Source organism: Manis pentadactyla, chromosome 4 (genome assembly GCF_030020395.1).
Source record: "Manis pentadactyla isolate mManPen7 chromosome 4, mManPen7.hap1, whole genome shotgun sequence".
NCBI classification, from domain to species: Eukaryota; Metazoa; Chordata; class Mammalia; order Pholidota; family Manidae; genus Manis; species Manis pentadactyla.
Genome location: NC_080022.1, coordinates 172,103,329 through 172,117,119, shown reverse-complemented (window position 1 = coordinate 172,117,119; position 13,791 = coordinate 172,103,329). Strand labels below are relative to the sequence as shown.

General features: G+C 55.3%; 1 protein-coding gene across 1 annotated transcript; it reads right to left on the bottom strand.

Moving 5' to 3' along the window:
* Positions 1 to 286: 286 nt before the first annotated feature.
* Positions 287 to 7,250, bottom strand: C1QL1 (complement C1q like 1). Its single transcript, XM_036883106.2, has 2 exons — positions 6,360 to 7,250; positions 287 to 946 (listed from the first exon to the last, which is right to left on the bottom strand). Exons 1-2 carry the CDS (start codon positions 6,954 to 6,956, stop codon positions 767 to 769), a joined length of 777 nt encoding a protein of 258 aa, XP_036739001.1. The 5' UTR covers positions 6,957 to 7,250; the 3' UTR covers positions 287 to 766.
* Positions 7,251 to 13,791: the final 6,541 nt, after the last annotated feature.

Below are 13,791 nucleotides of genomic sequence, written 5' to 3'. Positions count from 1 at the left end.
TCCCAGTTTAAACCTTGCTGTGCCTTTGGAATGCTCATGACACTTTCAAGGATGAAGAAAACAGAACTTTTCCACCATGGATGATGATGATGTAACTGGGCGGCTTCCCATTTCAGCTGCCCAGGCCCCCTTGGGGTGGACATTGGGCCCTCTGGCCCACCTCCTCCTGGAGCAGCTCCGATTCTGGCACCCGGCATTTCTCAGATCCACCGGGAGCTTCCAGCAGACCCCTTCCCAGTCCAGAGGAGGGCAGGGTTCAGGGCCTCTCCTGTAACTCCTCACCAGGAGCACAGACCCAAAGCAAGTGGGGTGGAAGTGTTTTTATTACAGCTTTGGTCAGACGGAGCGGAGCCGGACCGGGCTTTAGTGGGTGCTGGGAAGCTATCCAGCCTCTAGCCCACTCCTCCCCCAGGCTGCCACCCCGCAGCGCGGGCACAGCGCATCCGAGGGCATCCGAGCGGGGGGAAGCGACACTGCCGAGACCTGTCCCCAGGCTGCGGTGGGCTGGGGGGCAGGGTGGGCAATAAACAGTTCTATTGTACAAATGTACAGCGCGGGCCGGGGCGGGGGCCCTCAACACCGCCTCCCGGGGACCGGGACGGAGGGCGCTGGACCCGGCTCTGCGGCAAGGCGGCGGGAGGGCCTAGCTGCGCCCCGTCGGTGCTGAGGGCGGGCCGGGTCGTCATAGCCGGGGAGAGCCGGCAGCGAGGGGGGGTTCCGGGAGGGGAGCCCGCGGGGATAGGGCATGGAGAGGGGCGCGGGAAGCTCAATCGGAGTAGATGATGAAGCCGGAGAATGTGCTGTATTTGTTGCTGTTACCGCCGTGCGCTTTGCCTCCGTCGAGCTTGATGAAGACCTCATCGCCCGCGTCCAGATGCAGGATCACGCTGTTGCTGGCGTAGTCGTAGTTCTGGTCTGCGTCCTGGGCAATGGCGCTGGCCCGCACCTGCGGGGTTGGGAGGTAGGGGAGTTAAGGGTGTGTGTGTGAGGGTAGAGGGGTGGGGAGAGAACAAGCGTCAGGGAAGGAGGTAAGGCAGCCAGCCACATGGGGGGATCCAGAGACTCTAAAATCTCCACCTCCAGCCCTATCTGGGCTTTCACTTTGCTTCTCTCGGTTATCCCCCTCTTTCTGATCATAATTTTTTTTTGGGAGGGCGTCATAGAGGAGCCTTGGATTTTTAGAGCAGGTGCAACCTCTGGGTCTAAGCTGGTAATCAAACTGGAGTCTTTCTCCTTAACTCTTTTATGTCTTACTGCTGGGCTGCTGAGGACGTGAACAATGCCTCTGGGATGTCCCAGCCTGCAACTCCCTCCTTGCAGAGAATAATTTTCTGTATCCCCAGGGAATGGAGAGCCATAGCTTCTCTCCTCACCATTCCTTCCTCTCTGCTTTAATTGTAACAATGATGCCTCACATTTCTGCCACAGTCACCTATTTTGATGTCAGTGGATGGAGCCCATAGGTCAGGTGGCTAGATCAATAACAGGCTGTTAGTAAGCAACCACCCCAGTACCAAGGACCCATTCTTTGGACTCTGTCTGAAGTTCATTCCAGAGTCTTTCACACTGGAGAAGTGAGATAGAAGGCCTGGTAATTATTTCCCCTCCTGAGGCTCAGATTGAGCCTACGTGCTGGCGTCAAAGGAAATATAGCTATCTCTGTGACTATTACCCCATCCAAAGAAGGCTTCTGTCTCCTTGTGTCTCACTCCAAGGTGGCAGAAAGGAATTGGGTGGGAAGAAACGAATCCAGGCTTCACATCCTTCTGTGATCCTCAGTTTCATCTAATATCCTTGCTGGTTTCTTGCTTTGATAGGAGAGGGAAGGGGAGGGTCAACAGGCAGGACAACAGGGCAAGGAGGTGCCAGCATTTGGGTGTGAAGCCTGCTGTCACTTTTGGGGGCTCTGACTATGATCATAAGATATTGAGGGTGTGTGGTGGTGGACAAATTCCCTCTGGGCATCCCTCTCTAACAGCTGTGGCAATGCAAGGCCTGAGCCATAGATCTGTATCCTGGGTGGAGAATGGAAGAGATGAGCTATCTCCAAGGCTCTGGCTTCCACTGGGGGGAGGCTGCATTGAGCAGGGTTCTCTCAGCCAGGCTCTTCAACAGCCCCTCTCCATCCTTCCCTTTCCTGAAGGCAGCTTCCCCAAAGGACTGACAGTCTGGGACCAAGCCAGATTAGGGGAGGAGCCCATTCTTTCCAGGGCGGGGGGGGGGGGAGGCAGATCTGCGGGTCAGCCAAGCCAAATAAGCTGATTCAGCAGTAATGCTGCAACAGGAAAACCCAATGTATTTGCATGCAGCCTGCCATTTAAAGCCCAGATCCTTCCAGCCCCTTCTCTCTCCTCAACCTCTTCTTCCCCAGTCTGGGAAGGAACTGTTTGGGGTACTTAGCTGGGAAAACTCACAGTCCCGATAAAGGTGGAGGGACATCAAATGAGGGGAGACCCTGTCTGTCAAGGAGCTGTTTCTCTGTTTAGAAAATGGACGAGAAGATCTTGCCTCATCACTGCGACCTTTGTAAAAGCCTTTTGATGGTGAAGAAAAAAAAAATTTAATCTTGATGGGTTTTGAGCTACTAGGAAAGAGCTCAAAGCAAGCAGCCAACTTCTGTATTGTTCCCTGGGCCCTAATCCTCGTAGTATTTATTGTTATGCATGCATTTCATTATCTCTGCTAATAAATTACTACTAATAACAATTATTTTTATTACCCAGATTAATTTAGCCTTAACTCATTAAAACAGTGTGCTTCTTAATAGCCAAATCTATTAGAATACAGTCATCTGTCATCAGGAATCTCCTGGTGATGTGACAGGCATCAGAACTGTTATGCTTATGTTTATTATTTATTCATCACCATGATTGTCGCTGTGATTATTGTAATTATCCATGGAGGCAGGGAGAATTTATGCCCTTCCATCCTTAGACAGTAGGGGATCCAGGAACAAAACCCAGGGGTCCTGATTCTCTGCCCAAGACTGGAAACAGTTGAGGCATCCAGATTCTCCTGGGGACCCAGGGAAGTTTGGGGAATTGAGGTTGCCATGGAAGCAGGAAAGCAAGTCTGGGACTTGTCACTAGGGGGAGCTGTAGAATCTCCTCCTCAAGGCATGCCAGGAAGGGAAACTGAGGCAGAGGCCTGACCAGAGGCCTGAAAGGGGGAGGGAAGAGAATCCAGGAAACATGTCCCTGCCCCCAGATCAATGCGGGGGTCTTGGATGATCATGTAAGTGTGGGTCCCACAGGAAGCCAGGCTGGCCCATAGGGGACCCTTGTACTTTCACACATTTACTGGATCTCTATTGTGCTGGGTACTATGTTCTATGCTGTGAAAGGCATTAGAGGCTAGAAAGAATAGCTGGGAGGCTCTTCTCCCACTATCAGGCAAGAGGCTGATCTCCAGTTAGGTCTTTATACCACAGTTCTCCTTTATACCCATCACCACCTCTCACCTCTCTCATGCTCTGCTGTCCAAGCCCTTGCTCATTTGTAATATTCTCCTGCCTAAAGCCCCCTTCCCTGGCCTGTCCCCCCACAGCCCCCTCTCTCCAAGCCCAGTTGATCAATTTTGTGTCCTCCCTGATCCCTCTGAAGGGCGGATTTTAGAGGCAGCTGCAGGAAGCTCACCTCACCCAGGGCACCACCTCCAACCTCAAGTCCCTTCCTTAGGCTCTTCAGGTCTCTGTGTCCTAATGACCAGGGCTTGGTGCCATCAGGCTGTGCATGGTGACTCAGAGCTACCCTTAGGGAGGGGCTGGTGGGCCTCAGGCAAGGACAGAGAGGGGCCTCAACACCAGGCAGAAGGCAGTGACTCCCCACTCCCCATCTTGCCCAGGGAAGGATCAGGGACCAGATTTAGCTCTGCTTTCCTGAGGAAATTCTGGAAGCCTCTCTGCAGGCAGGAAGCCAGGAAGGATAAGCACAGAGCCCAGGGTCACCTCTGGTCTTGAAGGCATGGGAGGTGCAAGCTCCTCTTCTGTTCCCTTCCATTGCCCAGACCTGTCATTTTTTTCTCTGCTCACTTGAGTGTCCTCTTCCACCTCTGAGCCAGCCTTTTCCTACACTTGACCTTTTTACTTTCTCTCTAGCAGTGTCCCCTCACTTTGGGGACCAGGGTTCACTATCCTCTTCCCTGACCAGGTTGGTCAGAGCAGGGGAAGGCCCCACTGAATCACTCCCTCCAGCCAACACATCTGGGGACAGGAGTTGCCATCTGGGCTCCTGGTCCCCCTCTAACACAGTGATGGCCACGATGTATTATTGTGCAGTTACTACTGTCTCCCCTGCACAGGCCACAAGGTCCTGCAGAGCAAATGGATTAAAGCCCTGGTACCAATCCCCAAACCTGGCTCCTAGTAGGGGCTCAAAACTAATATGTGGAATGACTAGTGAGATTAAATGAGTCTCCTGGGAAATCTGGAAGGACAAGTCACAAAGGATGTGGGGGAGGGGGGTCTACACCCACTATCTACCTTTTTTGTGGGGGGGGATGGTAGAGTAACTGTTAAAATGCTGGGTCTTAAAAACCTTTCTTTAAAGCCACCTCCTTTTTTTTACTAGTCTGTGTGCCACCTCCAGGGAGCACCTTTCTGTGGGGTTCTGCAAATGCCCTGCTTTGCTGGAGGGAAAAGAAGAGGATTTTGAGGTGATTTCACCTCCCAGTAACTGATAAAGCAAGTGACCCTGCCCCAAGCACACACCATCTTGCCTCCTCCCTCTTGCCTCATCTCTAAGGCCCTGCTGCAACTTCCTGAGGTGGTACAGGGTCTAGGGCCCATGGGTGGCCTGGTGACCACGCCCCCTATCCAGGCAAGCAGGGCTCCCAACCCCCTGAAACCTTGGTCTGGTGCCAGCCCAAACTTTCTTCAGGAAAGAAGAAACTCCATTGATGAAGGTGACATTGCTGCATCCCTTATTGGTGATTAATAAGGGGAATTGTGGGGCTGCCTGCAGAATGAGCCCTCACTGGATACTGGGGCCTCCCATTTGGTCAGGACCAAGGACAAAGAGGAGAGACACGGGAAGCCTGATAGACACAAGTGGGAGAGAGACACTAAAGGAATACAGAGGGGTGTTAAACGCAGGGGAGAGAGGCCAGAAACCCAGGGAGAGACATAGGACTGGTAGACCCAGGGGAGAGACAGGGACGAGAGAGAGACAGTAGGAGAAAGATGCAGGCAAGAAGCGGAAACCAGAGAGAGAAGTAGGCAGAGCAGAGATAAGATGGGGCAGAGAGAAGACTGGGCAGACTTACAAACACCTGGTAGATTTTGCTGACTCCCATGACTGCCCTGTCTCCCAGCGCCAAGCCAGGGTCTACCTCAGGGAATGCTGCAGTGGGAGGGGTTCCACCAGGGTCTTGGGTCTCAGTCACAGGAAATCCCTTCCTAACTCCTGCTAGCCTAGCTTAGGTCTGACCCATGCAGGTTCCCTTGTTCCTGCTCAGCCTGACTACCCCAAAGGTCCTAGGTGGTGGTGATCTGGGAGCACTGGGAAGGGAGGAGGTATCAAAAGGGAAGGAAGCTGGGTAAAACTGCCATCCTGGGGCAGGGTTAGGTCAAGGTTGGTTCCAGGGCAGCAGGTCCAAGGAGAACACCATGCACTGCGGTCCTGGTTTCCAAGACCCCTTGTGCTTGGTGCCTGCCAGATCCTGTCTCTGGGATGGGGATAGGGAGGGAAGAGGATCCTCTAACAAGACACTGCAGGAGCCAGGAATTGCAGCTGGGAGACCACCAGGAGGGGGAGTTCCTACCTCTTCACCCTGCCTCAGGAGGAAAAACTTTTCCCTCAAGGCTGCCTTCTTGTGCCTGTAGGTCTGACACACTGTGAAGGGGCCACGCAGTCCCCAGTTTTGTAAAGGCTGTCGAGTCGGCCCAGTGGTCCCTTCCCAAGGGTGGCGGATGTACTGCAGCTAAGGCATTGCACACTGGCTCCCTTTGCCTTTGTGCCCCAAACATCTACAGCTTGCCTTCTCAGCTAGGGAGCGAAGTCGGGGTGCTGAGGCTGCCTTTCCCCAGAGCCCATCTTTGCTCTTCCTTAATCGCTGATATCAACCAGAATCCCTGCTCTCAGACGCCACTTTCCAAGGACCAAACCCCTAAGGGCCAGTCCGCGCCCCTGGGAGCCGTGCGCTCTGATTAGCTGGATTCATCTCCTGCATTTTCAAGCCGCGGGAGCCCAGCAGCGTCTGCCCCAGGAACCGAGGCGTGTCCGTGGGCCGCGATCATCCCCTCATGTTATGCTAAGCGGGACCGCTGTAGGGTCTCCATCAGCACCCGCTGGTACCCATATGTCCCGGGCCCCCTGGGTGTCCTGCCCCCAGGCCAGCCCCTTGCCCCCCGCCTGGCCCACCTGGCCGTTCTTGCAGAGGTCCGCCCACATACTGGTGCCGTCACCGCCGCGCATGAGAACATGGTAGGTGAAAAAGTAGGTGCCGGGAATGTTGCACGTAAACTTGCCGCTGGTCGCGTCGTAGTTGTTGCCTAGATTGGTGACCACGTCGTCGAACTTGAGCACCTCGTAACCCTCGTGAGGGTTCTTGAGGCCAGCGTAGAAGGCCACGCGCGGCACCATGGTGTAGGTGGCTGTGCTGATGGCGCCGCTACCCCCTGCTCCCGGCAGCCCGGGAGGTCCGGTCTTGCCTGGCTCACCCTTCTCCCCCGGCGGCCCCACGGGGCCCGGAGGACCCGGATCCCCGGGGGGTCCTGGGGGGCCGGGTTTTCCTGTGCGGCCCGGCTTCCCCTGGGGGCCCTGCACCAGCGTGGAGGGCGGGGGCGCGCCGCTCTGCTCGCTCAGGGCGTCGCCGCCGTCGGACCGCGCGCCGGCACCGGGGCCCCGCGCGGGGTAGGGGTCGCACACCATGCGGCAGGTGCCCAGCATCTCATAGTGGCCGTCCGGGCCGCCCGAGCTCACCAGCACGGGGATGAGGACCACCAGCACCAGCAGCATTACCACGCCCGCGGCGGCCGCCAGCAGCGTTTTCCGGCCGGCGCGGAGCCTGGGGAGCGCCGGCCCGCCCGGCCGCGCCGTCGGGGCAATGGTGCCGGCGGGAGGGGGGCGCGGGCTGGGCACCCGCGCTCAAGAGTGGTCCGGCGGGGCTTCGGGCATGGGGCCGGGCCCGTGGCGCCGCGCTGCGCTGGACGCGCTGCCGAGCCCAGCCGCCAGCTCCTGCCTCGCGCCTCCCTCCCGCTGCGCGGCCGGACTGAGCGCGGCCGCCGCCGCCCGCCGCCTGGCCCTCCCGCCGCCCAGCGCGCGGGCCACAGTCACCTCCGCCCCCTCTGCCCCCTCCGCCCGCTCCTCCCCGCCCCACTTTGCTCGTTGCCTCTGGGCGCCCGCGAGGGGTGGGACTGAGGGCGGGACCGACGTCTAATTGGGTTGTGGGCGGTAGGGCTCCGCCCAACTAGGGGGTCGGGCCCGGCGGGGGCGGGACCGCGGGGACCAGGGCCGGAGCTGGGAGACGAAGAGGGTGGCTGCGGGAGCGAAAGACTGAGACTCGGAAAAAGGGAGGGAGCCAGAGTCTGAAAAACTGGAGAGGCTCCCCTAGGGAAGGGGAGAGTAAGGACCACAGGGCGAATGGATGAGAGGGCCATAGAGAGATCTGGAAAGCGCCGAGGGGCCCTGAGAGAGCAGAGGACACTCAGAGGGGCTGAGGGAGGCGCGAGGGGCCACGGGCCGCAGGGGGCGGAGGCGGGGGTGGAGTGGGTGGGTTGTCTCTTTGGTCAGCTAGGAACAAAGAGCGATTGAGGGGTGTGGGAGTGAGGAGCAAGAAGGAACAAAAAGAGGGTGTGGGGGGGAGTCGAGGGGAGGCAAAAAGGAGGATGGGGGAGGGGGCCGTTCCGCACTCAGGCCTCCGAGTCCTCCCGTCGGGAGACCCAGGGGTCGTGTGCCTGTCAGGGCGCCCAGCGGCACCTCCTCTTTTCTGTTCCCTGGATGTGCCTCCCCCCTGGAGGGGCAGAATCTTCTGCCCATTCCAACTCTCTCTGCCCATTCCTCACCAAACTCCAGGCCAGACCAGGCTGTTTTTTCAGGGGGTGAGAGGGCGGCTTCCTCATCATTCTCCTTATCCCTGCTAATTTAGGCAAAGAAGAGATAGGAGCCCTAAGAAAGTGGGCACCCCCGCGTTATTTCTCTATCTGACTAGGACAAACATGTCCCTGGTGGTGACCCCCTTTCCCAGTCTCCACGAGGAGGGGTTGATCTCACCCAGCCCCTCAGCTCCTCCTTCCCCCACCCGCTCGGCAGCCCCTAACTCTTCTCCCCGTCAGGTTGCAGGAGGCTCTCGTTTTCCTCAAGTGCAGTAAAGTGTTCAGGCTGCAGAAACTAAAATGTGTCTGCTTCCATCAAAATATTTGTCGCCTTATCGGAGTCCCAGCTTGTGCTGCCCCACTGCTCCCTCACCTCCTCTGTCTAGCCCATCAGGGAGGGTTCTGCCATTCGGAGGCCTCCAGGCTTGGCTAACGGGTGACCCTCCAGCCTCTTTCTTTTTTCCTGTGAAGACCCCTCTCCACTCACACTCTCCTCCTGCTGATCCCACCGGATCCTTAAGATTCTCTGGCTTTCTCTCTCCAAGGTTCAGACTGCTTAACCCCACCCACAGTGGGAGGAGGAACGGGACAGGAGGATATCAAACGGAGGCTGTGAGGAAGGGCCTTTAACCACTGATGGCTTAGCCTGGGTGGGAGTGACCCCCACCACCAAGGAAGGAGCCTAAAAAATTCCATCATTTATTCAGGACTTATTGTGTTACACCAGGCCTGTGTTGAATACTTTACATACATGATCACTCGTGATCTCTGCACCTATCTGAAGAGGTAAACCCCGTCATTGTTCCCATTTTACAGATGGAGACTGAAGCTCTGGCAAATTAAGAGATTTGTCCAAAGTCACGCAACTATGTGGTATACACAACTACCACACAATCAGTGGTAGATCCGAATTTAAACCTGCAGCCTGACTCCACCTCTTCCAGCCTCCAGGAGATTAGGTCTCTAGGTACTGTTCACTGGGCAAAGGGATGCTAAGTGCAGGGTTGGGGGGCGCTCCCAGCAGCTAGACTTCCCCAGGCTCAAGAAGCGCAGTCCTCTGCTCTTGGCTTTCAGTGCGGCCTCCTGTCCTCCCTCCATCGCTGTCTCCCCCAGTATGAGGCCGAGAAGAGCGACAGGGCTGGTGACCCGAGGGACAAGTGTGCGGTCATTAGCGTGTGATTTGCTCAAGCACCCCTCCCTAGTCCGCACGCACGGGAGTCTCTCCTCCACTAAGCCCCTGGGGCAGGTCCGCCATCCGCAGCCCGCCCAGAACCCGCCCGGGAAGCTGCGGCTGGTCGCCGCCGTGGGCAGCCCAGGGGGCGGGAGCACAACGCCCGCCCGGGCCTCCGAGAGGCGCGCTCGGCTCGGCACGGCGGCATGTCCCCCGCCCCGAAGGAGCGCCCGCTCCCTGGCGCGGTGTGGCGTCTCTGTCAGCCCAGCCGGATTCTCCCCGCTTCGCTGGAGTGGAAAATAACGGCTTCAAACTTTGCCGAGAGGAGCTGGTGCCAGCACTTTAATTAACAGCCATCGTGGCCTGTGAGCCAGGGCCACCCGCTCCCCGCCTCCCCATCTCCCACTACTCGCCAGGCCCCGTCCCGGCCCCGCCCATATCCCCAAAGGAGCTGAAGCCCCGCGGAGGCACTCGGGCACCCCTTTTCACTGCGATCGACGTGAGGGCCTGCCTTTTAGGGGAGAGGATGCTGCCTTCTGGGGGAGCGTCTCCCCAGCCTAATACGTGAGGACCACCGCCCTCATGCTGTGAATCCTGGCGGTTAAAGATTCCAGAATTGGAGACCTGCGTGCCAATCCCAGCTGGCGATTTTAGGCTAATCTAATCTGCAGTGCCTCAAGTGTCCTCCTCTGGGAAAAGGGTTGTTGTGAGGATTAAATGAGATACAATGTATGGAAAGTGCTGGCTTCAGTATCTGACCCTTATTATGCATCCACTAAATGGTGGCTAATATAATTATTTCAGCTCAAGACTAAGAAAGCCCGTCCACCAGGCCTTGGCTCTCCTCTCCTGCCTTCTTCCTACAGTTGCTGGGTTTGGCACTAGCAGAGGAGGACCTATACTTCTAGGTTCAGAGACAAGACTAGATGAGTGAGGAGGGAGCCCTGGCCCCCAGGCCTCTTCTGCCAGAAGGGGAAAGAGGTGAGCCCCGGGCAAGGGAGGCAGGGCAGCACTATCGGTAGCTGGCTGGCAGCCAGTGCGGGGGCCAAAGGTCCAGCTTTGCTTTCCCTCCTGTGAGTGGGCACTCCCTCACTCCACAGCCGCTGTCATTCCAGGGGTGGGGAGGGGTGCTGGGCATTGTGGTGTGTGGAGGGTGCAAGTGGACAAGGCCCAAGGCATTTATGCGTGGCTGACTCTAGGAACCTGGGTAGCGGTTCTGCAGTGTTTTGGGGTTCTTTGAGTGAAAGTGAGTGCGTGTGGATGTGTAAGAGACTGTGTTAGTGTGTGTCTGGGTTTGTGAATGATGAAAGGGGATGCTGCACCCCAGCTCATCAACTGGCAAATCTACATTCATGTATTCATTTGAGGGTGAATAAACACTACTGAAAACACCTACCTAGGCACTGTGAGATGTAGTGGTGGTGTGTCCAAAAATGAGTAAGATCTAAATAGTACCCCAGAGGAGCACAGTCTTTGGCAAGGGACACAGGCAGGAAGAAAAGATAAATGCTATGATAATTATTAACATTTTTTTATTAATGCTTTTTGAGTACCAACTAAATGTACATCTTATTCTAAGCACTTTATGTGGACTATCTCATGGAAATTTAACAACCTATTATTATGGATTTAAAACTATTACATGGCTCATATCACTTAATATCAATAATCCCATAAGGTAGACAGTATTATTTTCCCCATTTTAGAGCTGAGAAAACTAAGGCTTGGGGAGAGGTTTGCACTAGGTGTTACGAAGCACAGATGAAACATTCCCCGCCCAGAGGACTCCAGGAAGTCTTTACAGGGAGGTGTCATTTTTCCACCTATCTATCCACCTATTTATCCATTCCCCCACCCATTCTATAAGCCCATATCAATTGACTGTCCACCGCATCTCTCATTATCACAGGGCACAGTGATGAGCATTTAAAGGCTTCTGACCTTGTGCAGTTTACAGTGCATGGCAGGAACCTAGACAATTAAACAAGCAACTGCTATCTAGCTTAACAAGGTAGAGGAATATGTAGGGTGCTATAGGAGTACACAGAAGTGTTGCCTAAATTCATCTGAAGGGAGAGGATCATGGGAAACTTCCTGGAGGAGGTGGTATTTAAGGTATGTCCTGATGAGGGGATGGCAACATGAAGAGGATGGCCACCAGAGACGGAGGGATGGAGGATTATTTCAGGCAGCAGGAACAGCATGTCCTAAGGACAATGTTGCAGGGCCTTGGAGGCTGTGACAAGAAGTATATAATTAATCCTAAAGGCAATTAGAAACTACTGAAGGGTGTTGAGTGAGTGATATGATCAGATTTTTCAGATTAGAAGGCTCACTCTGGCTACTGTGGGGAGGAGGGGTTATTAAAATGGAGTAAGAGTGTCTCACTGGCATATTAGGTAGGAGGTATTTGTAGTGGTCCAGGTGAGAGCTGATAGTGGCCTGATCTGGATGGGATGGGGTGGGGTATGGAGAAGGAGATTTCCAGGTTTCTGGAATGATTTTGAAATGTTTATGAAATGAATGAAGGGTGGATGAATATTTTTGCCATAACCTAGGTACCAATACATGCCATGGAACTTCATATACTCTTTCATTTAATCCTCACTGGAAGTCTAAGCAATAAGCATTATTATCTTCACATTGGAGATGAGGCTGCTGAGGTTCAGAGAGGTTAAGTAACTTGCCTGGGATCACACAGCTGGTAAGAGATAGCCTGAATTAGAACTCTGGTCTGTTTGATCCTAGGTGGGGGCTCTTTACCACTCAGCCCAGCAGGTACATACCTGGTAGGGAAAGCAAGGAAAGGCACTTTAGGGAGAAAGAGCAGCTTGGGTCAAGGCCCCATTGTATAAAAGGCATATTTTTGGGTTTTAGTTAAAGCCACTGGTCTATACCCTGGCTTGGGCAGGATGGAGAGCTGGACACCAAGAGGCAGAGACATCTCTCAAGACCTGATTAGGCTACCAGCTTATCATGTGTGTTTGGGGAAGTCTCATCACATTTTAAGGCTTCCATTTCTTTCTCTGGGCAGGAGAATTGCCCAGGGAAGTTTGGAAAGGCTGTGATTCTCATGTTAAAGAAAACTCCCCATTGCCATCCATTGAAGTATTTTAGATCCCTTCATGATGTTTTAAGACAGATAGTTCCAGATCTTCCATGGGAAAACCTCCATAGTTCACCCCCTCACCTCCCCGCACCTTTTCAGGAGCATTTGGTCAGAAAGTATGGGAAGATGGAAATTGTGTTGTTTTGGGGTGGGGAGCCAAGACACACCTCAGTGGGCTGAAACAGGCTGGATCTCAGAAATCCTGAGTCTGGCTGGGCCTCAGAGGCTAGCAAGGCATCTTCCTCAGGGTCCACCCCCGACCCCCAACCCCAGATCCTGAGGAGGAGCGTTGGATTAAGGGGGCAGAGCCCAAGTACCCAGGTCACAGGCAAATTTTCACGTGCTCCCTCACCAGAGTACTCTGTGCCTTGAGCCTGGAGGTTCCAGGGACCTGCCCAACCCTGGGCCTCCTCCTCCCCACCTCCTCTAACTGGCAACCGCCTGCTGCCCGTCTCAATCCAGCTTCAAGGAGGCAGCTTCAAGAAGCTGGGGCTGTAGCAGTGGAGACCTAATCAGAGAGGCTGTCTCCCCTCAGCCCAGCCTGCACCTCCCAGCTGCATGTATAAGTAATGAGGCTCTGCAGCCCCAACAGGAGCCAATATAATGGCGGGTGCACGGGGTCAGCCTGAGAGACAGATAGCGAGACACAGGAGTGACAGGCAGCACAATTATGCTGAGCCTCCTGCAAAGGCAGCAGAGAGAAAGCCCTGCCTGGCCTGCACTGTCTGCCTGTTTCCCAGCCCCTCCCAAAGACACTGACTGTTCCAGTCCCACCAGCCCCCAGCCCCAGCTCCCCGACAGCAAGGTGGGGGAAGGCAGGGAGGAGGAGAAGTTGTGGGGAGAGGGCAATGGAGGGGGAACTGGGCTGGTGGGGAGCAGCGGTTTTCCTGGGTTCTGGGGGGACCCCCACAGGTCTAAGGATGAGGGCATAAGAGTGAAAGTCTATTGCTCCCCAGGATGACTGAGGAAGGCCTTTTCTATGGAAGCCCTATTTATCCTAGGAAAAACCTTGCTTGAATTCCCACCCCAGGAGACTAGAACTTAAGGTCTGGAAAGGTCTTAGAGACCTCTCCTTTGACATACAGGAAATTTGACATACACCAATACTGACATCACCTCCACCATCACCTCCACCAGCTCCACCACCAATACTCTCATCACCTCTGACCCCCCACCTCCTCCTCCACCACTCCCACAGCCACCACACACAATAATGCTTTTTTAAACTTGAGAGCAGGAGAGAGGGGGAAAAAAGCAAAGAAAGGAGCCTGGAATGTTCAGGTAGTCCAGGTGGCAAAGCCAGGCCTCTCCACCCTCCTCCCCCAAACAAAAGTCAGGATACCACTGGTGGGGGTGGGGGGTGAGTGGACAGGGGGAAGAGGGGCTGATTGCTCACCCCTGTGCTAGGTGGTTCCCATAGACCCTCTGAGGGTGGTGGTGGACAAGGGGGCTCAGAGAGGTCTGGCAGCTGGGTATGGG

Coding starts and splice junctions, on each gene's coding strand:
- C1QL1 (XM_036883106.2), bottom strand. CDS start 6,956: ATGCTGCTGGTGCTGGTGGTCCTCATCCCCGTGCTGGTGAGCTCGGGC. Junction 947..6,359: donor ACCTCTGCAAGAACGGCCAG/GTGGGCCAGGCG, acceptor CCAACCCCGCAG/GTGCGGGCCAGCGCCATTGC.